Source organism: Lonchura striata, chromosome 2 (assembly GCF_050655825.1).
Source record: "Lonchura striata isolate lonStrDom1 chromosome 2, ASM5065582v1, whole genome shotgun sequence".
NCBI lineage: Eukaryota > Metazoa > Chordata > Aves > Passeriformes > Estrildidae > Lonchura > Lonchura striata.
The window spans coordinates 117,488,480-117,512,202 of record NC_140704.1 but is presented as its reverse complement, the minus strand read 5'-3'; the positions used below and the strand labels follow the sequence as shown (position 1 = coordinate 117,512,202).

Sequence of the window (23,723 nt, the reverse complement as noted above, 5' to 3'; positions counted from 1 at the left end):
CTGTTATGAGCATCTATTTATGATGAGGGACTTTGAAACATCAGCAGGGGTGGCTGAGTCAGTGGCTTCCAATTAGAAACCGCTATTCACTGAATAAATAAACCTTTCCAAAAGATCAAAGTCCTTGCCTTGTTTCTCCCTAACTCTCTGTGAACAAGCAACAGTGAGAAGGCAGGGCAGCAACACGCTCAGGCTGCATTTATGCAGGAATGGTAATGATGGCAGAGGTCAGAGAACAGAAAGTCCCAAGCCACAGCAAGGCTGCTTGTTTCTGTCGTGTAGTTTAAAATAGAAAAAAAAAATTACCCAAGGGCTCAGTTTTGCAGTGGTTCCTGATTCAATAATAAGAAGAAATGATTCCAGCAGTTTTGCTAATAGACTTCAGCAGTCTCCAGCCTCAAAAGAAAAATAAGAGGAATGGATGGATTTACCTGGGGAGAAGTTAAATTAAGGCCTTTAGGCTTCTCTGCCAGTTAGCAGGTGTGGCCATGCCTTGTCACTAGCCCCAAAAACCATTTTTCTCGCACTCAGGTAAAAACAGCATCTTCCTCTGAGAAAGAAGATAGGGTTTTGTTAAAGGAGATAGCTTCTTCCATCTAAATAAGTTAAAATAATTGTTAAATTTTTGTCTTCTAAACCTATCAGTTTGAGATAATGAATCAGCTTAAAAGTAAAAATTAGTGGAAAGGAAGCATCACAAAGGATTATTTCTTTAAAGCAGGGAAAAGCCAACAGTGTTATTCAAGATTCATATTGTCAAAAACTGAATTCTGTCTGCAATGAACTGTGAATTATGAATGTAATAATTTCAGTTGAGTTATAGTTTATTATCACCCCTAACAATGATTCTTCTTAGAAAAATAACAGAGAAAAGGGGGAATATAGCTTATTTGTTAACAAGCTGATTTATCTGGTGATCCCAAAGATTTTTTTCTTTTTTATTTCCCTTATAAAATATTTTCTTATTGGAATTATATAAAAATGTCAAATTTTGTGGTATTTCATAGTTGAAGAGGAGAAAAAATAAATGGGCTAAATATGTTGCCCTAAATTAAAATAAATACTATGATTAAATTCTGATTGAATAGATGCTGACAGTTTTAAAAAACCCCTGTTGGTATTTATGTTTATGTCAACACTCTTTGGAATTTAGATATTTTTTCTGTTTTCTATCAGCTGAAATTTTAGGAGACTGGCTGAGAAAGTCCCTTATGAGGCAGTCTTGAAGACCAAAATAGTCCAGGAATGCTGGATGCCCTTTAAGAAGGGAAATCTTAAAGGCACAGAAACAGATTGTCACCATGTGCCAAAAGATGAGCTGGTGGGCTTGAAGGGCAGCCTGACTGAACAGAAAGCTTTGTCTGGAAGTCAGGGAGAAAAAGAGAGATTTTCATCTTTAGAAAAATAGTCAGATAACTTAGGAGGGCTACAAGGATGTTGTGAGATCCTCCTGCAGGGAGAAAATGAGAAAGGTCAAAGCCCAGATGGAATTTAATCTAGCCATAGCTGTAAAAAAACATTAAAAAAAAATTCTTCATGAAAGGGTTTTTGAGCTGACCAGAGGGGTGGTGGAGCCACTGTCCCTGTAAATGTTCAAATAATATGTGGGTACAGCACTTGAGGGCAGGGTTTAGTGGTGAGCATGGTGGTGATGTTGGTTTGAGGGTTGGACTTGGTGATCTTAGAAGTCCTCTCCTTCATTAAAAATTCTCTGAATTTCTTTGATTAAGGCAGAGTGAATTTTTTATAATTTCTAGTAATTAGAATAAATACTGTTGGTGATTGTTTTTTCTTAGCAATAATTTTATACCAGTAAAATACCCATTATATAAAATGTTAAAGGAAAATTGAAACTGTCTGTTACCAGAAGGGTTGAATATCCTCAAAAACAGTGCAAAAGTAATTTGACAGAGTAGTTTTTCAAATGTAATTTTTCAGCTGGAGAAGGAGGATGGAAAAACCTGAACAACTCTGTGTGTTCCTGATAGAGTTAAACAAACAAACAAAAAAAAAATCAATGGAGAAAACCTGAGATGTGAACTTACCACAGTGTACTGCAGATTCTCAACATAGATATAGAGGTGTGTGACATATCCTGGCTTAAAAATACAAGCTATGCCCTCACAGCATGGAAAATATGAGGAGCACATTGAAAAACTCAGTAGGAAAAGTGTGTGAATGCTGAGAAGGTTGGAGAGAAACAACGTGCAGCAGAGGCAAGAGAGCACAGAAGGATAAAATTGTCATTGCACCTTCCTTCAGTCACCAGTGATGCTTCTCTGAGTCCCTGCTGTCGCATGGCAGAGCCAGCTACTGCTCCAAAGCAGGGATTTCACAGGTAGCAGGAGTTTCTAGGCATGGGGAAAGAAGAGATGCTCTTGCCCAAGAACAGGGAATAAGAGTTTTTCTGCCAAATTATAGTCAATTTTGGAATAAAGCTGTGGCAGAGATGAAAGAAAAATGTGTGTTTTACCATTGGCCAGCACTTTCAACAGATGCTTTAACAGTAGGCCAGAATATGTGAAGAATTATATAGAAAGATGAGTTTCTAAAACTTTTTTTTCACTGAAGTGGAGTTCAAAAAGTTGAGTGAGAAAACAAGTAGAATTAAAGAAGCACTGATGGGCTTTTATATAGATAGGAACATATCAATCTATCAGCATTGAGCCAGGAAATACAGTCTGTTCAGGACATCTCCTCATAAACTCTGAGTGCTAACATTAACTACTGACAAATATCTGTCTAGGAGATAAAGTATAACTGAGTTTTGAATGGAGAGATTATGGTATCCACTATGTGGATTACTGAGAATTTTATCCCAAAAGGATTTAGACTGATTTTAATGATATTTTTTCTCCAGAAGAGATGAAAGCTGTATTTTCATCTACATTAATAGAATTAATTTTACATTAGGACACTGTAAAACAATGATGTAATTGAAATATGGGTAAAATTGCAGTGAACTTCAGTTTTAATTAAATCAATATTTATTGAAATTAAATTAATCTGAATATTAACACTCTTAATAGGAAGCAAATAAATTTAGTGTTTTTGTTGAGGTAACTATATTGTTTCTAAATCAAAAATTAGATTACATTAGACAATACTTTTCAAGACTCTTCCTTAAATTAGAAGACAGTAAATAGAAGAAAGAACTTCTGCTCCTGGTTTTATGTCTAATCTTGGAGCTCCTTAATGATTTAGGGGTTTTTACTAAGCTTTACTTAAAAATTCATCAAGTATCTTTCTAGTATGCTGGAAGGCCTATTTCTTTTTGGTCTAGGTTCAGTTGCATGATCAGGGCCATAGGGGCTAACCAGGTAGAAATATGCATATGGTGGGGAAATAAACTTTATTCCTTCTTCCTTTTCCCATCTTCCTCTCCCATACCACAACCTTAACAAGCCTTAACAATTTTCTTTTACTCCTGTCTATAGCTATTAATTGCATTAAGTTTGTTATTGGCCAAATGAGGAACGATTTACCCTGAGATATTTTTCACTGTGCTTTGAGGATTAGATGTAAAATGATGCAATTTGTTTTAGACTGCACCAGCTGGTAAATGTTGCTTTCACTACCAAGAACTCTCTTCCCAGTCACTCATGAGGGAATAGACTTTTGCATGGCATCTGCTTTATTTGGGATCCACTTTCCTATTACTGCCGTACAAAGAAGAAAAATATGTGTAAAAACAACATGAGACAAGATCATGTTCACTTCTTCAAGACAAGATCACTTGTACTTTCATAACGTGTTCATTCTTTGTGAAAGGGAACAATTATTCCTTCTCTTATAAGGAGTTGACAGACAAATGTTTTCCTGGTTAAAAAACAAACTACAAAAACTTGAAACAATTTGAATTAAATTTTTAACTATTTTAGGCATTCCTGAAGTGTATGGCTAAGTCCTATTATTAAATCAAAATAAAACCAAAAGCTTTGTCAAGAACAACTTTCAATCCCCAGACTGGGAGGTCTGGTCCATCTGGTTGCTATTTCAGGTGCAAAATTCTCATGTCACCTACATGAAAACAGGTGTGTAGTTCTCCCTTTGGCATGAGAAAATATCTCAAAGGCACTCATGATGCCTGATGGGTTTTGAAGTGTTTGGCCACTAATTATGCAGAGAAAAGACCTTTTCCAGAGGGGACTACTTGTAAATAATGGATTCACAGTATATTAAATATACTGAGGTAAAATGAAATTTTGGGAGCCCAACCTGATATTCGATTTAAGAAGTTATAAAAGTTACATAGATTTGGAACAAAAATTAGAGAGAGAACAAAAATTATTCATTAATGATTAATTAAACCTTTATGCAGGGAAGGAAGCCTTCATATGCCTAATGTTTCTTTATAGTTCAAATTCTGCAGTCCTTTGGACAAACCCCCAGCTGAAATTGAAAATCTCATGGAAGGGTGCTCAGAATTTGTAGGCAAAAGACTCACTTGTTGAGTACTGTGGGCAGTGTTGAAACCTGTCAAGTTTTTATGACATGTCATAAACTGAATATACAGTAGTGGATAGCTTTGCTATTTTAGTCACAGAAAATCTGTTGTTCATTGCCATAAACTTGCAAAAAATGCTGAAGCTGTGGAAAATTTCCTTTAAAGCTCAGTGAAACTTGTAAGTCATGGATGAGACTTTTGATCCTGAATTTTCTGTACAGGTGACCAATAGAAGCACTTATATTTATTGTGAAATTTCAGCAAGCATGCAAAATTGTGGAGGTTTTGTGGTTAGGTGTTTTTTTTCTTGGCAATGTCAGGGATATTTTTCCAAAAGAGTGTAGCAGTTCACCATATGATAATCTATCACATCTGCTGTCTCATGTTGCTGACAAACTTTGTTGCTGTGAAAAAGGCCTTACAGTTACATATTTTTCTCTGTTAAATTTAATTTTTTATCTTTACTGATGCCTATAGGTAGTTCATACTTGAAAACAGATCAGTGAGTAGAAATGCTAGCTGTCTGTAACTCTGTCGTATTGCTTCTGTGATTATACTTTGTGGTATCAATGCAGCAAATGAGTTTTTATTTGGGATTAAAAGAGAGGTGACTTTGAGGTGCTTGCAGAGAAAGATTTAAAATGTGAAGCTTTAAAGAATTAAATTAGCTTTAAAGTATTAAATTTCCAACACTTCACATCGTAATTCTTGGTAGTCTATGAGGCACTCCTGTGAAGGCAGAATTCCTGGTTGCTCTCATATCAGGTTCACAGTTCTTGCATTGCACATTGTGACAGAAGTCCTTGCTGCTTGCCACAGAAGGCAGTTGAGGCCAGCCTTATGGATTTCCCTGGTGATGAGGAGGTGTGGAATCAAGCTGCCAGGACATACACCCTGATGTGGTGGCACTACCAGTCTTAGACTTTCAGAAAGGGATAAATCTAACATACAGCTGAACTGTGCATCATACCGTGTATCCCACTAATGGACATGAAGCTCAGGAGTGGCCATCTACACTATAAAGGGGGACAGCAGCTTTCCAGCTGAACAGCTTGGAATCAATATCAAAGCAGTCATCAATAATCATTGTAAATGTTTTCACCTTTTCTCCCTTTTCTCACAGCTGGAGAACTCAGAACTTGTATGAGCTGGGATGAAAGTTGCCAGCATATATGGAGCACATCCAGGGTATAAGGGGCCACAGTGTGGGACACAGGTTGTCTACAGAATGGCATAAAGACTCCCGTGGGTAACTTGTGCAGAACAAAACCTTAAGCTGAGCAAATATTGGGGGTTTTTTTGGAGCTAACATGATGCTATCTAACTCCACAGCAGAATGGTTTCAATGTGTGTGGCGTTCCTAGGAGGAACCTGGGAAAATGTGGAGTTCCTGGCAGCTGGGGGGCTTCTTGTTTTGGAAATGTGTGAAAAACTAGAGGGAGAAACATTTTCCTAGAACCCATTTTAATCTGACAACATGTGTCTCATTTCTTTGCTCCTTCAGAAAAGAGTTGTGCAAATGGATGTTAGAGGAGAAGCTTGACTTTGAATGACACATGTGCTCATGTATAACAATGAATTTACATATATCTGTCATAGAAAGGGATTGCACTGGCAATATCCAGCAATTCTAAAACCATCTTTCATGAAATGGAGGCTTGAAAATAAGCAATCAAAAATTCTCCAACCTCCTGTCTCTGACAAGTGTCTCTCCCTACTCTACAGTGAGACTGACCTACTAGCTTTCCAGCAAGGATGATATCAAGATTTTGGGCTTTATAGTGATTTTCTGGGAGTTTTTTTTTTTTTTTCCTGTGTGAGGGAAGGTTTGCTTTTGCCCTAGAACAAAGAGGGAAGGATATGGAGAAAAAACACAGGGAATAGATCCTTTTGGAATGACTATGTACAGGATCACCCAATGGTGAGATGTGGTATTAGGGTATCTCTCTCAGAGGTACCTCTCTAGTCTTCCCTGGCAATTCATGCAGCAAATATCAGAAGTAGCATGAGGTCTAGACTCTGGAAGTGCATCAAGCTTGGGGTGCCTTTGTCCAGCTGCATGTCCATATTTATTGGGATATGTGTCTTATGAGCAATGACATGCATCCAATGCCTGGAAGTAAAAGAGAACTGCAAAGAAAAATATCACCTGTGCCCAGGAAAAGACAGCAGTACTTCTAGAGATCTGGAGGTCATGTGTACCCCATCTTTTTATATTTCATTCATCGTAGTCCTTGGTAGATTTTATATAGTTTTAAAATGGTCAGTATGAAGAATTAAGACAATTGAACTCCTATATTTATTTGAGGCTTGTTTGCTAAATACCTAATAAAAAGCCCTAGGGCATTGACAAGCTGATTATGCAATTTTACTGTGAATTCTGACATGTGTGGGCCCTGGACTCTGATGCTGTTTTAATTAGTTCTTCCGCTCTTCTGCAGGAGGACATTCTTTCATTAAAGGAGAGAAATTTTCCCAAACTGATGAATTGGCACTCAATATTGATCCTCAGAGGAAATTATAATATTGCAGGAAATGGCATCCTGCTGAAGAATGTGTATGTGCTGGTGATAGTAAAAGGGTTTTAAAGTCATGGGGATTTAGGATTATAAGGAAAATTAAGCTTAGTAGGCCCTGAAAAAAATACCCTGGGTACATGTAGGTTTTGTACCTTGCTAGAACTGAACCTGTATAGCTAGTACATGATAAATTATATAATTGTTAGATGTGATGATTGTTTAGTAATTAAATATAATTACTGTTTAATCGTAAGAGTAATCATGAGAAACTCTGGTCAGGGGCCTAAAAAAGATCACGAGAAACTCATGCTTGAATAAAGTCAATGTATACAATAGAACAACATAAGTTTAATAATTAATATGTAAGTTATATAACTATAGAATATAAAATACGTTCAACTCGAAAGCCATGTCAGAGTCAGGTTTGGGTCTGTACCCCTGATTCCCAGAGCTCTTAATAAAAGAACCTGCATATAATCATATCCCGTGATTATGTGTTTCTGAATGCTAATACTGTCTTGTCCCTTTACTAGGGAACAAACATGCCAAGATGGATAACAGGTGTTTCATGGATTCCATGCGGGTGCTTGGTTTGGATCTTGACTTACCTGGACGTTCCATGCCCTCTGTGCTGCTGGAAGTGTAATTAGTGAAGGTGTGACCTGTGCAGGCCTTTGATGAGTCACATACAGGTTTGTCCTTTGCCTAGCCTGCCCTATTTTGTCACAACCATGTGCCTCCTTTGTTGGGAGCTTAGGTTGTTATTCCTCACTGAGCTGAACTAACAGGTTGTTCATTTGGCTAGGGCTGGCAGTCTCACATGGAACATCCTGGAAAGTGCCATCTTTTATCACTCCACAGGGAAGTGATGTGACTGGCATATTCTTTGATTTGAGGAGTTTCCCCAGAGGTATCTCTTAGATTCCAGTCTTTTGCAGAGACCTTAGTGTTTTTAGGAGAAACCATGACTCTTTTAGCTCCAGACTGAGCAAATATTCTAGCAGACGCCCTGCTGCACACCTCCTTACCACTGGTGAAGTGGATCTCTACCTGTCTTGTGCTCTGCTAAAATTGTAGACTCCTACAACTCCCAGGCAAAGTTGATCCCAGCATCACTTGTGCAGTGCAAGGCATGACCCAATCTTGTCCATTTTACTACACAAGCAAAGTATTCCTCGAGTCTGTGCAACAATTCCCACCCACAAGGGCTAACCTCCACCCAGCCAACATGTGAACATGGCAGACCTTCTGCCTGAGCTTGTGATCTGTGATCCTTTCTGTCCTCAGCTCCAGTCCTGCACACCATTTTTGTATGCCATGTATGTGTGGCAGTCTTTTGGACAACTCCCAAGTAGTGCTTGCAGCACATACTCTTCTGGCTCCATTATCTTTTTTTTTTTTTTTTTGATCTTGTGAGAGTATCTCTAATGTCCCACAAAGATGAAGAAATATGATGTCCCAGCTTGCACCTTGAACTAATTGCACTGCATGCTGGAAACATAAACTGGAAAATCTTTCATGTAACATTTAGCACCTATGCATTGGTCATGTGTTTCATGAAGTTCTCAGACTTGTAACACTGTTGTGATGACAAGAGGATCCTGGAGCATGTGATAATTGAACTTGACTGGTTGCACTTCATCTGCTTCCTCCTTAAACTCTTTCCAATAGGCTGCTGGACTGGGAGCAAATGGGTGTCACAGTCATCTTTGGAAGAAAGCATCTGCCTCCACGCTGATTTTGAAAAATATGAAAGATGTAGGTAGCATTAGCAGAGATTGCTGATTTGTGTGCTGTAAAGGGTGGAAGCTCCCTACCAGTGGGACAGATTAAGCATTCCCTTCTCAAAGGCTTATGCCAGCGTCCCCCATCCCACTCCTTTGCGTTGCCTGATCTGATGGTGAATGTGTCAGCAGACTTCCTGTAGGATGAGATATGTAAGGGCCAACTGAAGCAATAATAAAGTCCCTTAAAGACCCAGTTTAAGGTCTGCTCAAGTTCTCTGAAAAGACATCAGTAAGATTTGCTAAAAAGCTATTGAGGAGCCTCTTCAAATTTATGAGTGTGGTGGAAAAACAAAGTCCCACTGAGAAAAATTTATCACAAGATCAGGTAATTGGTATATGCAAAGGATGCAGGATTAGTTGCTTCTCTTTTAATGCTGTGGCAACACTGAAGCATCTCTGTTTATTAATCTCTATCTTTGCCTGGATTTCAGAAAACATACTAATGAATATATGAATATGTTATCTAAGCCACAAAAAGCTAAAAGGTATTTTATTATCTGACAGTTAAGCCTGTAAAAACTTTGAGTCTGGAAACATTAAATTCACTCATCTTCAATGCAGTTAGTTCAATTTGCCTGTCAAACTCGAACAATTATTTTTCTTGCAGAGTAAAACATCCTCTTTTATCCCTCCCTTGAATTTCAGTTAAAAAAAGATGAGATGCTCTCCTCTTTCTGTGATTTTTGTGTAAATGCATTAATGCAAATTAAACTGTAATTTTAACTCACAGCTGTCTTTCAGTGCCACTGAAATAGGTAACACTCAAATACTCCTCATGGATTTTAGTTGTTTTAAAATTTTTTATTATGCATAGAATCTGTTTTACTCTTCATAGCTTGTCTACATGTCTTATTTAGTGGAAAGTGAACTAAATGTAAATTGCATTAAAATTTGGTTTTTTTCAAGCTTTTATAAACAAAATGATACAATGCTTCACAATATCACCAGAGAGACTTTCAGGACAATTTTAATTACGATTTTAGCCTTATGTTCTGGTTTATAAACAGCTTTTCTAATCTCCCCAACTGCAAAAGATATATCTATCTATATGTATACATATGTAAATGTCACATTTAAAACCAGATTGTGTGCATTGGCTGGGACAGGCACATATTTAACATTTATCTATTGGCTTAAATCCAAGAGATCACTTAAATTACTCATGTGCTTATGACTGTTTAGTGGTTTGGGGCCTAAGAAGACAAGTCTTTCTTTTTCCAGTCCTAAACTTACAATGCTTCCCTAGTTTTTATAGCTGTGAAAGTTTTGTCATGAAATTTAATTTACCTTGTAATTTCTTCTTTTTTCTTTTCAGTGAAGCAGGACAGTGAGAGTGGTAAAAGAACTAGCATGGTAGAGAGAATTAAGAGGAAGGTAAAATAATTACAAAAAACATATCCTTTTTGTTGGTTAGAAAACATTTTTATCAGTTTGAAGGGGAAAAGAAGACAAAGAAGAAGTCATAGGTTCTGGTCAGATTCTGCCAACATCCCTGTATTGGACTGTTCATCCAACTTGGACAACTGCAGTGTAACACATCTTGAGTCTTCCAGTTCATCCATCTGTACACTGCCATTAAAATCTTTGAGTTCCAAAGGATTTCTGAAGCAGTTGTTCATCAAGTGTTAAGTGTATTTTAGTTTTAAGAAAGTAAGATAACAAGGAACAATTAATAGAGTCCCTTACTTCGTATTTTCTTCCTTTTACAGCCTTCCTTATATAAACAGTATTATATTTGATTTTCTTCAAATTTAGGAATATTTTGAACTCTCAGAGGGATGGGAGAAATGTAAAGGCTGGATAAGCCCCCTTGTTGCTATCTTTCCTCTCTAATTTCCTTTTCTGCATTGTTTCTTTCCAAATAGCTAAGTTTGAGGCAGAGAAATCTATGCCCAGTGCCTTCTTAGAGAGCTTGAAATGGTCCCCAAATATCTTTGTTTGCACATGGGAATAAATTTCTAATGCTATGTCAAGGTGCAAAACAGGAGGAAAGGAGTGATGTGGCTCTTCTATTGTCAGATTACACAAGTTCAACAAAACAAACAAATTAAAGTTGTTGATGGGCATCTTCCACTAGCTGTTCTCAGCTGAAGAGGGGCAGAGTGTGCTGATGTTCTTCTCCTCTGGGTGACCTGGGCCAAAGGGCTGATTGTCAGCTAAAATCCCTTCTGCAGAAGGTCCTTCCTTCCTCAGGGTGAAACTGTCTTACTAACAAGGCAGACTCGTACTATTTATCTTTCTTTGATGAAATTAAATAATGTATATATGGATGAGATCTATAATTCCTCCCTATTTTTGTAGCCATGCTGATAGTTTCCATAGCAACTTGTCTAGAATTTGGAAGGAGGTGCACTGCCTGCAGGAGGGAGAAGGCAGAAAGGTGATGTGGCTTGTACTTTTTATTTTTCCACATTTTTTCACTGTTTTGGTCATCTCCATCACCTGAAATACAGCAAGGGGAATACTGCTGACTGTCCTCAGACTCCTAATTCTTCCCTTTTCCCTCTAGTCTGTAGTGCATGAAAATGTCTTAGTCCTGTATCATTGTCACTTGGGTTAGGCTGTGGACACTCCACTGTCACCAGGGAGTGCTGGTGCCCCTTCCTGTCCCATTCCTGAACAAGCTCTGAAAGCTTTCAAGAGGTGGAACTCCAGCCACCAGCATGTCCAAATAATTTGGCAGCTGCTGGCACCAAAGCACCAATATTTGGGGGTTCATCTGTACTTAATAACAAGCTGGGTAAAGGGAGGAGTGAACGGCACAGTGGAGGGGAAAGAAGGGCAAGGTTTGAGAAGTGTGCATGAGTGCAAGTGTACACAAGTGCAAGTGTACACAAGCAAGATGGCAGAAAATATTTGACAGATAACAAGATGATTTTAATTCTTTGGTCTGACTTTATCCATACTGATTAGTCACTGAAGAAAAAAGTACATGTTAAAAGCCGGAGTTCAAAAACATGGTCCCCTAAAGAAGAGGAGACAACACCGCCATGCTAACTAAATAACTTATCACCTGCTGAAGTTCCCATCCTTTTTTAGGAAAGAACACCGGTTCCAAACAGTGATCACCTGGCAGTTCTGATACACAGGCTTTCCTCTCTCTATAAAATTTAATTAAGAAGGCTTTTTTTCCCTCCTGCTCATACTAGCTGGGTTTTAATACTGTTAATTTTGAACTGAAATATGATGGATTTTAATTTTTGTTTTTAGGTGGAAACTGCCAAGCAAATTCAGTACTGAAACTTTCAAAAGTGGGAGATTTTCTAACTTGGAAAACCAAACTAGAGAAAAAGAAAAAAATCCTCCCTGGGGGTAATTTGAGAAATAGCAATTTCTTTATGCCATGAAGAAGCTGTTGCTGATCATCACCTAGTACTTTTCAAAAAAAAAGAAATTATGAGCTTTGGAATGTTATATCCGTATCTTGCAGAACATGATCTGCTCAGTGCAATAGACAAGTTGGAAATACTCATGTGAGTGGAGACAGTGACTGTGTCTTTATCCATTTGCCTTGTTTGCCAGACTGATGTTTCAGGGTAGGCAACAAAATATAAAGTAGCCTGCACCCTTGTTGATGTTAAAAGTTTTAACTAGAGACTAATCATTATATCACAGTCTTAAAACTCATCAGTGGCACTGCCTGTGCTACAAGAAAAAGTTAGAATCAGCTTTTGTGGAGTAAAATGGATTTGAGGATCTGTGACTAGATAAATGTATGGCCTGAATCTCAAGTCATAAAAAATCCTTTAAAAATTATACTGTCCTCTTGAAACTGCTGTGAACTTAACACTATTGAGGAACTGAGTAAATGGCATTCCCCATTAACTCTTCAGTGTTTCTATTCACAGTTGAAAAAATTTTGTCTCAGAGCCTCATACTGATGTACCTGCATGGAGAGATTATTTTACACTTCTTCTAACTGAGATATTGCAAAGGACTGAGGTAGGACAAAAAGATGAAAATTCTAAAAGGTAGAAGAGCAGCTCAAAGGAAGTTTTTTTTTCTTTTAAGAATATGAGAGTGTACATGTGAAATGTCAGAGTGGACATGTGAAATTCATTAGCTGAAGTTATAGATCAATGTAATAGATATGATGGTTTGACTCCTGGCAAACTATTTCCATTTAAAATAAGGGCATTATTTTTTGTGTTTAGATAGTATCCTCTATTTCACTGAGATACTGTGCTATTACAGAACTATTGATAGGATTACTGATGTAATTTATAGGCCTGCATAACTGAGATGGTATACCTGGCTGAAATGAAATATATGTAATGCCTGTATCCTACATATCATTATTAGACTGTCAATAGTATTTACTTTGAATAAGGTAGAATTCATTTTTTCCTAAAGACAAACTCTTTCCAGAACCCGTCTGCTTGGATAAAATTCTGTCTCTTGGAAATTTCAATGAGAAAATATTTCTTCTTGAGGGTGAACATCTTGATATAAATTGTGATTTATCTGACTGTAGCAGTCATAAGGTGACCTGAAATGCCTTTCAGTGCAAAGATTATTTTTCCTTCTTAGGGGTTTTGATAACTAGATGGCACCTCAGCTTGTACTTCAAGAAAGTACAGTTAAAGATATTTCCATCTTCAGCTCAGATAAAGCAGGTTGCCAGAATCTGGTCATTGTATTTTCAGTTAGGCAGAATTCCCCCTTAAGGAGCTGGTTCACAGAGGACAGCAAAAGCAACCTCAAAATTTGGACAGACCTCAATCAATGCATGTTAGCAGACCTTTTCTATTTATTGATTCCCACTTTGCCAACCCTGAACAACACTTCTGGTTTGAAATATACTTAACAGTACTTATAATTTTACAACATATTCTGCATTTGATTTTTGGCATGCATGTCTCCATTCTGACCTCAATGAATTTTGAGTAGGTATCTCTCATAGGAGGAGAGGGATAATAAAAATGACTTCTTAGATCACATGCTCAGAATTATTTTTTGTTTGTGTTATTTCTCCAGTTTAACATATTTTAAAAGTTCCTGATCTGTGCAGAAGGAAAAAAAAATCCTTCACTGTTTGACAAGGATTTTAATGGAAAATGGAAAGGTGTGTAAGACAGGTTCAGATGGAGAAGGTTTTTTTACTATAGAGAGTTCAGCTGCTCTTTGCAGAAAGTTATTAAGGTGTTCCCAGCTGCGCCACATTATTGCATCCTGAAAGGGCTTTTGAGCAGACATTGCTTTGGAGACAGAAGCAGAAATGTGTGTGTGTGTGTGTATATATATCTACACAATACCAACACATGCCTCACTTTTATGAAAATTCCTGTTTATTACAATTTGTTTATTTTGGATACAGATGTCTCAGTAAGTTGTTAAATATATATACTCTTGAAGAGGAAAGGAATATTTGTGTGATCCCAGCATGAGCTGACCTGAGAGTGTTGCAGTCTCAGGAGTTTACTAAGGTAAATCTTTTTCAAAGCCTATGTTGCCCTTGATTACCATATGACTTCTGAAAAGACCTGGCTTCTGCTGTTATTTCATGAGAGCATTTGCAAAGTAGAGAAAATAACGTGCTCATTCTTGTATTTTTCCACAAAGAAATTATTCCGTCCCTGCAATGTGTCCTTGTATCCATTAGTGGTTCAAGCTTGTTGCTCAGACCAGGTGCTGCATGTCGTGCTCATGTTAATTAAGAGGTATTAGCAAACAATACATGAGGTATGATGTGCTACATGGCTCTTTTATCTCTGTTACCATGTAGGCAAACAATCAGAAAAAATTAAGTTACTTTTACAAAGTCCTTGTCAGAGGCAGTTGGAAATACTTTTGTTAAAGAACTTCCTAAAAAGTGCAGATTTGTTGAGAATGGGTTTCTGCATTCAGATATGGCAGCTGCAGTGAAAATAAGGAAGGTCCTGGATACAGATCAAACTCTGGTTAGATTGGAAAACATCCATATGCAACCCAGGAAATCATTAGTTTTGTGGTACACAAACACAATCTTTGGTGCTGAGGATGCTCAGGGAGGATTTTTTTTAGCACTTCCCTGCTACAGACCCCCTCTGCTTTAAACTGGCACAGAAGTAGAATTAGGCAGCCTTTGGACAGGTAACTGAATGAGAATGCAAAGAGCCTCTCAACTGCACGCCTCTCCCTGCAGTTAAGACTTTCTAAACAATGCATCATTTGTTCACTGAAAGGTACAAAGTGAGCATGAAAGGACAGAACCAAGGACTACTATTTTGGGTTTTGTCCTTGCTTTTTGCCTATGCTCATCATCCTTCCTACAGCAAACTTTCCTATTGCTCTCTGTTTCTCTGAAGAGTTGATTTTTTCCCCCTGATCTTAAGGTTAGTGATGGAAAGAGCAATCATCCTTATTCTGGCTGTGGTGAAGAAGCTGCTTACAGATAAATATTGCCAAGGTTTGCATGTATAATTTCAAAGACCTGGGGGGTTATTTTGTTTAGTTGTGATTTTCTTCCCATCCAAACTACATTTGATTTGAAACAGTTGAATATACTGAACATCTCTGATTTAATTTTCATTGAACCGAGGTGCTCTAGATTTTCATAAACTTACTTTATTTAACATAAAGTTGTTATGTAAGAGCTTATTGCTGAATATAAACAGTTTCTGGAAACTTATTCCCTTGCAAAACAAATAGAGAAATTCTATAAAAAATCCTCATTTTGGAAAACCTTCTCTTATGAAAGAAAGAAATAAATCATCTAAGATGAAGCAATATTTAAAATAAAAGGGAAGGAAATGAAAAGCTTATTAGCAAGTCTATAATTGTACTTCTAGCACCTTGTAATTACACAGTGCATAAATTTCTGACACTTGCAATTGCTTTTTATTTTTCTAAGCAGAGTTCCATATATGCAGAAAATTCATTTTTAGCCATAGCTTTCTACTTAGCATATTGTAGCTACAGTACTACACATACAACAAAAACATAAAACCTGACAATCATGTATTTTTGTTTAATAATAATAAAATATTGCCCAGTAAAATATTCTGTTAGAAAGTAAAAAAAAAACAAAAACAAAAGCTTTTAATTTAACTTTGGAGCAATTGAATTAACATACTATGTCATAATACATATATAATGTACTATGAACACTGTTGAAGACACGGTTTTTGGACCTATTAATTGTGATAAAATTGCTGGGAAAGTGGTTGGAAATTTTACATAAGATATGGATGATTCTCATTAGTTTAGTAAATTATTTAGATTGGCTGGTTCCTTGTACATATTAGTATTATAGCTTTTACTGCTTAGCCACATCTTTTGTTCATAATATTCATTTCTTTTCTCTGCAATCTCATAAAAAAATTAAGTCCATAAATTCTTCATCTAGTGTTGTAAATTGCTTCATTTATTTATGTGTTTAGCAATGATTTATACATATATGCAAGTATAACATCTGGTAATTTTACTATTGCATGTTAAGGAGGTTCATAACTCTTGTTTGAGAATTGCATTGGGCTCCTTAGTCAGTGTGCAGCATCCACAGCATGGGAGCATCTGAGAGCCATTCTCCTCCCCATTCCTATTAATATCAGCTAATTTGGGTCAGATTGTCTTTTAAAAACTTGCTGCAAGATTCTTTCTCAGTACAAACACATGATAACAACAAATGAAGCAGTTATTCACTCATGCCACAATTTCTTTTTCCATTCCCGAAAAATTAATGTTGCTGCTGCTGCCTTGCTTTGCTTTGCTTTTCTTCATGGCCCCTGACAGAAGTGAACTTACTAGCAGGTAGATTGCAATTCCTAAAAGTTTTGCAGCACACCATAAATGATAAATTACTCTTGCAGGAGCAGTGGGAAACATTGTGCAGAGTGTGCTGGTTTTCTCCTAAAAGTAGACAGGAGAGGAACAGAAAAGCAGTTGACATATCAATAATGAACATGCTACTTCATTCCATTTTAGTGGTAGCATAAACTTGGTTGAGGCAGTTTAGAAAACAAGAGTAAATGCCCAGTGAAGTTTGGGTCTGATAGGGACATGTTAAAGATCCTGGAAAAGCAGAAGAAATTATTTTTGCAGAGCACCTGTGAGCTTGTAAAGGGAGATTGATGGAATGACTGATGGGGCAGAGGTAAGCAGAGGAGGAAAATAAGGTCCTGACTTAACATCCTCAGTGAACAACATCTGAACTTGAATAAAACCAGCAGACCCTGGACTCCCCCAGAGTAGTGTTGTGAGATCTGTCTTAACTGTAGTGCTGTTTTGAAGAGTTAATTGAATGCAGATGTATGTGCTGATAAAAAAGTCACATATTGGATAAAAAATAGCATTGTATATAAGTCCATTTGTCTTTCAAATGCTATGATAAACTAGAATAGGTACTCATTCTTGCTTTAGGGATTTGCTTATTCTCCTTCTTTCAACCAGCTGGTGAATGGATGGAACACATTCCTTCCATGAGCAATTATAACTGATAAATTGAATTGGGCCCTGTGGACATGCAGCAAGTGGAGTCATCTGTTCACCTGTTCTACCTTACTAGAGAACTTCTGTTTTCTCTTTTATAATTTTTTGTCTCAATTTTCAGGCCATATTTTGGAAAGGAATCTGGGTTTATCCATAATTTCTGTATTTGCTTCACTTTTCCTAACCTTGAGATGCTTTAGAACCTCTGCCTTTGCCCACTCCTTGCCTTGTGTCTTGGTTTGACAAGACAGGACACCTTGTCTTAAAGAGACTAGATTTGATTATATTGACGATGAAAATCTTGTAGACAGTGTCTTGCAGAATGCCCAGTCCATGAGAAGCCTATTTGGCCCACTGTGTTCTCTGATTGTACAAATAACAGAAAAAAACCGTAAAAGTTTCTATTTCTGCCTTGCCAGATTTAATTCTGACAGGTAGCAATGTTTGCCACCTGCCCACACACATTATGTAATAATGTCCTTGAAAACAGCTGTACATCAAGAGACATAATTTAAGACCCATTAAAAATAGACTACTTGACATAAGAGACCATTGATTTGATGTAGAATGGTAAGTCTGAAATAGCGGATTTGTTCCAGCACTTTACAATGGATTTTTTTTTTTTCTGTGAATTCTTCTGACTGTAGTACTGTGACTCAGTGGTAGTAGTTCTTAAAAACATGGGAAAAAATGAAATGTGTAGTATAGCCACTGAGAGCCACTTAATTTAATGACTAGTCAGAGAGGATGGAAACTGGCCATCTCAGATTTAATCAACATTGAATAAGAGCCCAGTAATTGATATAAGGAAAAAATTCAAAATATGTTTGCTAACTATAGTAAGGTCTGCTAGAGAGATTTCTGCATTGGTTCTCCAGTCATATATTCTTGTTTGACTTGGTTTATTTAGCAGTATTCTAAGTTATTTCTACCAGGATTAATTTAGCTAGGGGACATTTCTTGCTGTATTTTTGATTTTAGTGTATTTTAAGTAAGAGTCAGCAGAACTCTTCATCACAAGAAAGTTAGTCAACAGAGTTGAAATTTGTTCTGAGTTTTATGGGAATAGCAGTTTTTGTGATGTTTAGCATTTAAGTATTCTCTTTATCACATACATCCTCTGTGAAAAAACAAGCATATCAGAGAAGTATCAAAACTTGGGAAGAAGGGAAAAATTACCATAATAATTTGAATATTTTTCTTTTAACACTTCAGTGATCCTTAGAAGATAGGTTTGGTGAGTTTTTTTTAGGTTTGGGTTTGGTTTTTTGAAATAGTCAAATATGATAGTCAAATATGTCCAAAGTTGCAGCACCACAAACCAGCAATGACCTATCACACTAGCTATTGCTGATGGCTTAGCCCATCACAGAGAACAAATGCCAAACTCAAAGGCTCATCAAATATGAAGACAATAGCTTCTATAGGTACCTAATATAAATTACATGATGGTTTTATATAGCATACTGTTGCTATGTCACTATGCTAACCAGAAACCAGCCTTGTTATTTTTTTAGCTGAAGATCCATTTTGTAACACAGGCTCAGTGAGTGAGGCATAAAAGCCCATGTGCAATTTTTCAGCTTCAGTTTTAAGGTGAATATAATGCAGAAGTGAAAAATATACCTTGGGAAGGACATGTCTCTCCTGAGACAAGGAGCGAAACAGGCTCATGATCCTCTCAGTGTTCCAGGAGACCAGTGTCCCCAGAAAAAGAAAATCTTTTGGTTTGCAAATTCTCTTGTGCAGCTCTTACTTTTATGTAGGTGGGTGAATGTCTACCACAATAACCCAGGCTAGTAAGGATCTCTGTCCTACCACAGAATCAGGAATAAATAGAAACAATCAACCAGCACCTCCACTGTTTTAACATTTTCCCACTGATTTGAGTTGGCCTCAGTAAGCAGGGATGTAGGAAGGAAAGAAGGAAAACTGGCAGAAGGAAAACACCTCAGAGGTAGAGCTGAGGAGTTCTTACCCAGCAGGAGCCAGGTGGTGTAGCCCAGATCTCCTCCCACAGGGATCTGCTGCCACACAGGCATGTTGTATGTCTTCCATCCAATAACAAACATAATTATACACTGCAGTATTGGAGAGGACTGTATCAACACCTGAGCCTGTAATATTCTGTAAAGACATCTTACCCTGTTGGCTATTCATTTATGAAAATCACACTAACTGTATCCAAGCCCATTGCACTACTTACAGCCCCTGAGAATTCTGTCAGATATTTAAATTATTAAGCTACTTGCTCCTTATTAGAATCATATAGCTTTTCTTTTCCTTAATAGACACCTTAAAAATTAAATATTTTGGACATATCTTCTCTAAAGAAAATCCCCAGTTTTGTTTAAGAACTTGAGAGTTTTAGTTGAAACTCTATTCCCTTACTTATCGGTCTAGTGTCTGAACTAAAAACTTTAATCTGGGAACATAAAGGAATTTTAATCTAAGTTTAACCCAAAGTACTCCTATAATTTCAAATGATACTTTATTCAATGAATACTGTTAAACAGTACTGATCTCCATTTAAAAAAATGTATAAGGATTCATGCTATTTTACATATATTTTACAATAAAATAAACAGTATTTTTCTGTTTCCCCTTGCTAATTTGTATTAACAAGTGTCCAAAGTAGCTCTTGGAAATATTTTTTTTCAGTCTTTAACTTTGGTACTTTGGCTTGTCAGTGAAGAACCAGTGCCATCTCGGGGCTGAAAGCTGAAAGGAGGGGAAGTGTCCAAAACATGAAATGCAGCCTGGGCATAATAGGAACCAGGAACAGGAAAAAGGCAAATCGGGAAAAATTTCCAGTTAATAAAAGTAGTGTGAAGCAGAGTACAGAGACACACAAATCCTTTCCTGGAGGCTGCTGGGGCTCCACAGGGCTGCCCTGGTTTGAAGAATGGTGTGGAGGAGAGCTGGCCTCTGCAAACTGACACACATTCTTTATGTCAGTGACAGCTGCCCAGTCCTCCCCCAGTCCAGTTCCCCTGGGACTGGAAGTGATTTCTGATTGACTGGAAGTGGGAATGTGCAGGACCTGCTGTGTCTTCAGCTGTATCCAGACATCATTCTTCTCAGTCAGAATTCTAACTACACTGGAAGTGGATGCTTAAAAAGAAACAGAAAAATGTCAAGCAGGTTCAGGATCACACCTCTAGAAAATTCTGACCTTTATTAAAGCTGTTTTATTATAATTCTGCTTATCATAGCATAGTGCATTTGAATAAAATTTGATGAAAAGACATCTTACATAGAAAACTGCATGCTTAGTGTCAGGCATAACAGCACAAGCTCGTTTCCACTCAATACATTTGCTGAATAATTTGTCTTTGAACTCCCTCTGGTGGTATAAAAGTTTAGTGAGTAGAAAAATAGAAGCATTTGTGGAGCTTCAAATTGCAATAATTTGGTGGTTTGTGTGTCTTTTTCATGCTTCCTAAAAGTGACTATGAATGAAGATGAGGAAAATGGAAAATGGATAAAACTTATGCAGAATTTAATTTATTTTTCTTTTACTTTGTGAAGCAGAAAAAGAGGTTGCCTTGTGTTGCAATCATGCTTTAAATTGGCAAAATAACATAAAAATCTTGCTCTGTTGAGAAAAAAAAATTTCTATTGTCCACAGTGGAACTATTTTGAAGCAGAAAGAGGCTAAAAAAGACGAGGTGTGTGGGGAGCACTGAAACAGGGATGCCATTTGTCAGTTTTCAGGGAAGGATCACAACCATGAGAGCACAATGGTGCTGCACGTGTCCTTTCTGAGAATAGAACTATTTGTATTATAAGCTGCATGTAGTCTTTTAGCAAATAATGTTGTTGTGAAGATGATGACTAAAGAATATAAGAGAGGTGGTGTGTGTAGCAGCAGCCTAAACAAAGAGAGATTTTGCTGCTTGGTTCATACAGACAAGTTCTTTCTCCATGGGATGTGACTGACCACCAGGCAGCTGGTGGGAAAAGCTAATGACCTTTTGTTCAGGCAGGAAGATAAAGTGTGGGTGACTGGTTCTTGAAGCACATTTTTTTTCTATGCAGTGTGGAAATGGGTATTCCAGCCATTTTGGGGTTGCTCTTTCAAACACCAGCTTCTGTGTCTTATGGAAGTCAGATCATTCAGCCCCCAGTGAAACAGAACAACACTGTCATTCCCCAAAAGAGTCCTCCCATTTCCATAACAGCTAGACTGGGTGTTGAATTTAGCACTTACTGTCTCAGGGAATATGAATGTCTTATAAGGAGAAATTATTTAATTATCAATCCAGTTATATATTATTATAAAGTATCAGGCGTGCATAATTGCTAAAATGAGTGAGTAAAATTTTTTGGAGTTTTTTGTGGGAGGATTTAGTGAAAGAAACTTTCATATGCCTATGGCAGAACCTTAAACTGCAGCAGTGGGAAAGAACCTGGTGCAAAGTCTCACGGGAGCAACCTCCTTGTGCCATACAAATCCTTATGCACCTCCTGAAAGCCATCATGACCTCCTGTGTAGGTGGAAATGCAAATCCTTAACCACACCTCCATATCGCTCTGTATTCAGTGAAGGGGAAAATATCTAACAAAAACTGTGTTACACTGATTTAGAATCTGCTGCAGGGAAGCACAGTGAAGACCACTAAGATGAGAAATATTAACTGATTGCAAATACTTTCTCAGTCCTCAACATATTTGCAGTTTTCCTTAGAGGACTAAAAGAGGAGATGAGACCAGAGGAAGAAATGTCCTTGTGCAGTGTTTGGACATGTGAATTCTAGTGAAACTTTCATTCACCCTCTCTCTCCTCCTTCAGGCAAAATTCACTTATCTTTTTGGGATTTAAAAAAAAAAAATATTTATTCCACTTCTCCTTCTTAAGAGAAATATTAATAAATCTTACCAAAAAGTGGAAGTATGTGTGAGAGAGTTTAAAAGTAGCCTAAACACTGCAAGTTATTTGTGATTTCTAAGGGAAGAAGTCAGGATATTCCTATGTTTCAGAAGGATATTTTTAAATCCTTAAAAGGTAACTGGTTCTGAAGATACCCTTTGATTCTGTTTTCTGGGACCACAAACTAAATATCCATAAGTGTAACAGCCCATAAACACATGACAAATAATAATCACCACTTCTGATACAAACAAAAGCTGCATTTTTTTTCAAATTACAATGACCAAGTACACTATTTAAATTAAGCTATTTTCTGCTTAAGTGGCTCCAAACTCATATCCGTGTTTTTTATTCACTAGGGAGGGCTTGTTTTTTTTTCTTTGTGTTCAGACTCTCTTGCATGTTATCATGGAGTTTGACTACCTTATCTTACCCTCCTGTAAAATGACATGAGCTCAATATCTTTGTTTATTTCTTATCTCCTTTGGAGTTATTTATTCTTTAACTCCTTTGGAGTTGTTAGTAAGTTCACAGGACTTTGGTAATCAGGTCCAGTAGGTAGGAAAGAGGCTGTGGTATTATTAAGCAAGACACTTGGTAGTACACTTTTATTGGACTTTACAAATCACTGATGACTGAGACAGTTGTGTGGCTTGAGTTCGCAAAGCAATGTTTTGAAAAGGGAAAAGGGACCTGTGGCAGCTCTGTGAGCTCCAAACCCAAGTCAGAAAGAGCATTAGAGAGAAGGAATTAAAAAAACAACAACAAATAAACTAACAAAAGAAAAAAAATGGGGCAAGGAAAAGTAGCACCAAGGAAATGAGTGCAGGATAGGTGAGATCTACCTTGCCCCAATTCATGTCTTGGGTAGTGAGACAACCTGAAACCCTGTGAGCCATCACAAGGAGACTGGAGAGAAGGTACTCTCTGGGTTGGAATCACCCAGGAAAAACAGGTGACTATGAGAGGGACACAGGACAGAGGACTGGGTTAGCTTTATGAGGTGGTTCTGCAATCTAGCAGTCTGCAAAAGCTCCTCTGGAAGCTTTCATCCAGAAAGGTGTACAGGAGAGGATTGAAGCAGCTGTTGGCATAGTTTAGGCTGGTGATGAAATAGGAAATCCCAATGACAAGTGGAGTTTGTGTGATGCCCATGATGACGGCCACCACCATGCTAAGGTGAAAGGGCATCCAGCAGAACAAGCACACACCCATGGTAGCAACCACCATCAGTGTCACCTTTTTTTTTTTTTTTTTTTTTTTTTTTTTTTTTGCTTTGTCCAGAGCTTTTGCATTGCAGTGGAGTTGCACATGTCTCAGTCTGTGCAGCATGGTGGTGTACAGAGTGCAGATGATGGACATTGAGATGACAAAGCCTAAAATAAGGGTGTAGATCTGACTGCCTTTCCACCACAAACTCTCAGGGTGGGGAAACACAAAGATGCAGTGGGAGCACCCCTGCTGCTTGTGTATCTTAGCAAAGACAGCGAAGGGCAGGATGATGACAGTGATGAAGGACCAGACACAGAGGCTCACAATCTTGGCTGTTTGGTAGGTTCAGTAGGACACCTTCCTGGACTTGGTGGTGGCTGCCACAGTGAGGTAGCAGTCAATGCTCATGACAGTGAGGATGTAGATGCTGGAGAAGATGTTGTATTGGTCTATGGAGATGACAAGCTCGCTCATCT

At 37.6% G+C, this 23,723-nt stretch overlaps 1 protein-coding gene across 1 annotated transcript in view; it reads right to left on the bottom strand.

The window, feature by feature from the left end:
• Positions 1–8,350: 8,350 nt before the first annotated feature.
• Positions 8,351–23,723, bottom strand: part of NPBWR1 (neuropeptides B and W receptor 1) — a 54,679-nt gene continuing 39,306 nt past the window's right edge. Inside the window, 1 exon segment of the mRNA XM_085573815.1 lies at positions 8,351–23,723. Within this exon segment, the coding sequence (XP_085429941.1) occupies positions 23,032–23,723 (692 nt within the window). The 3' untranslated portion in view covers positions 8,351–23,031.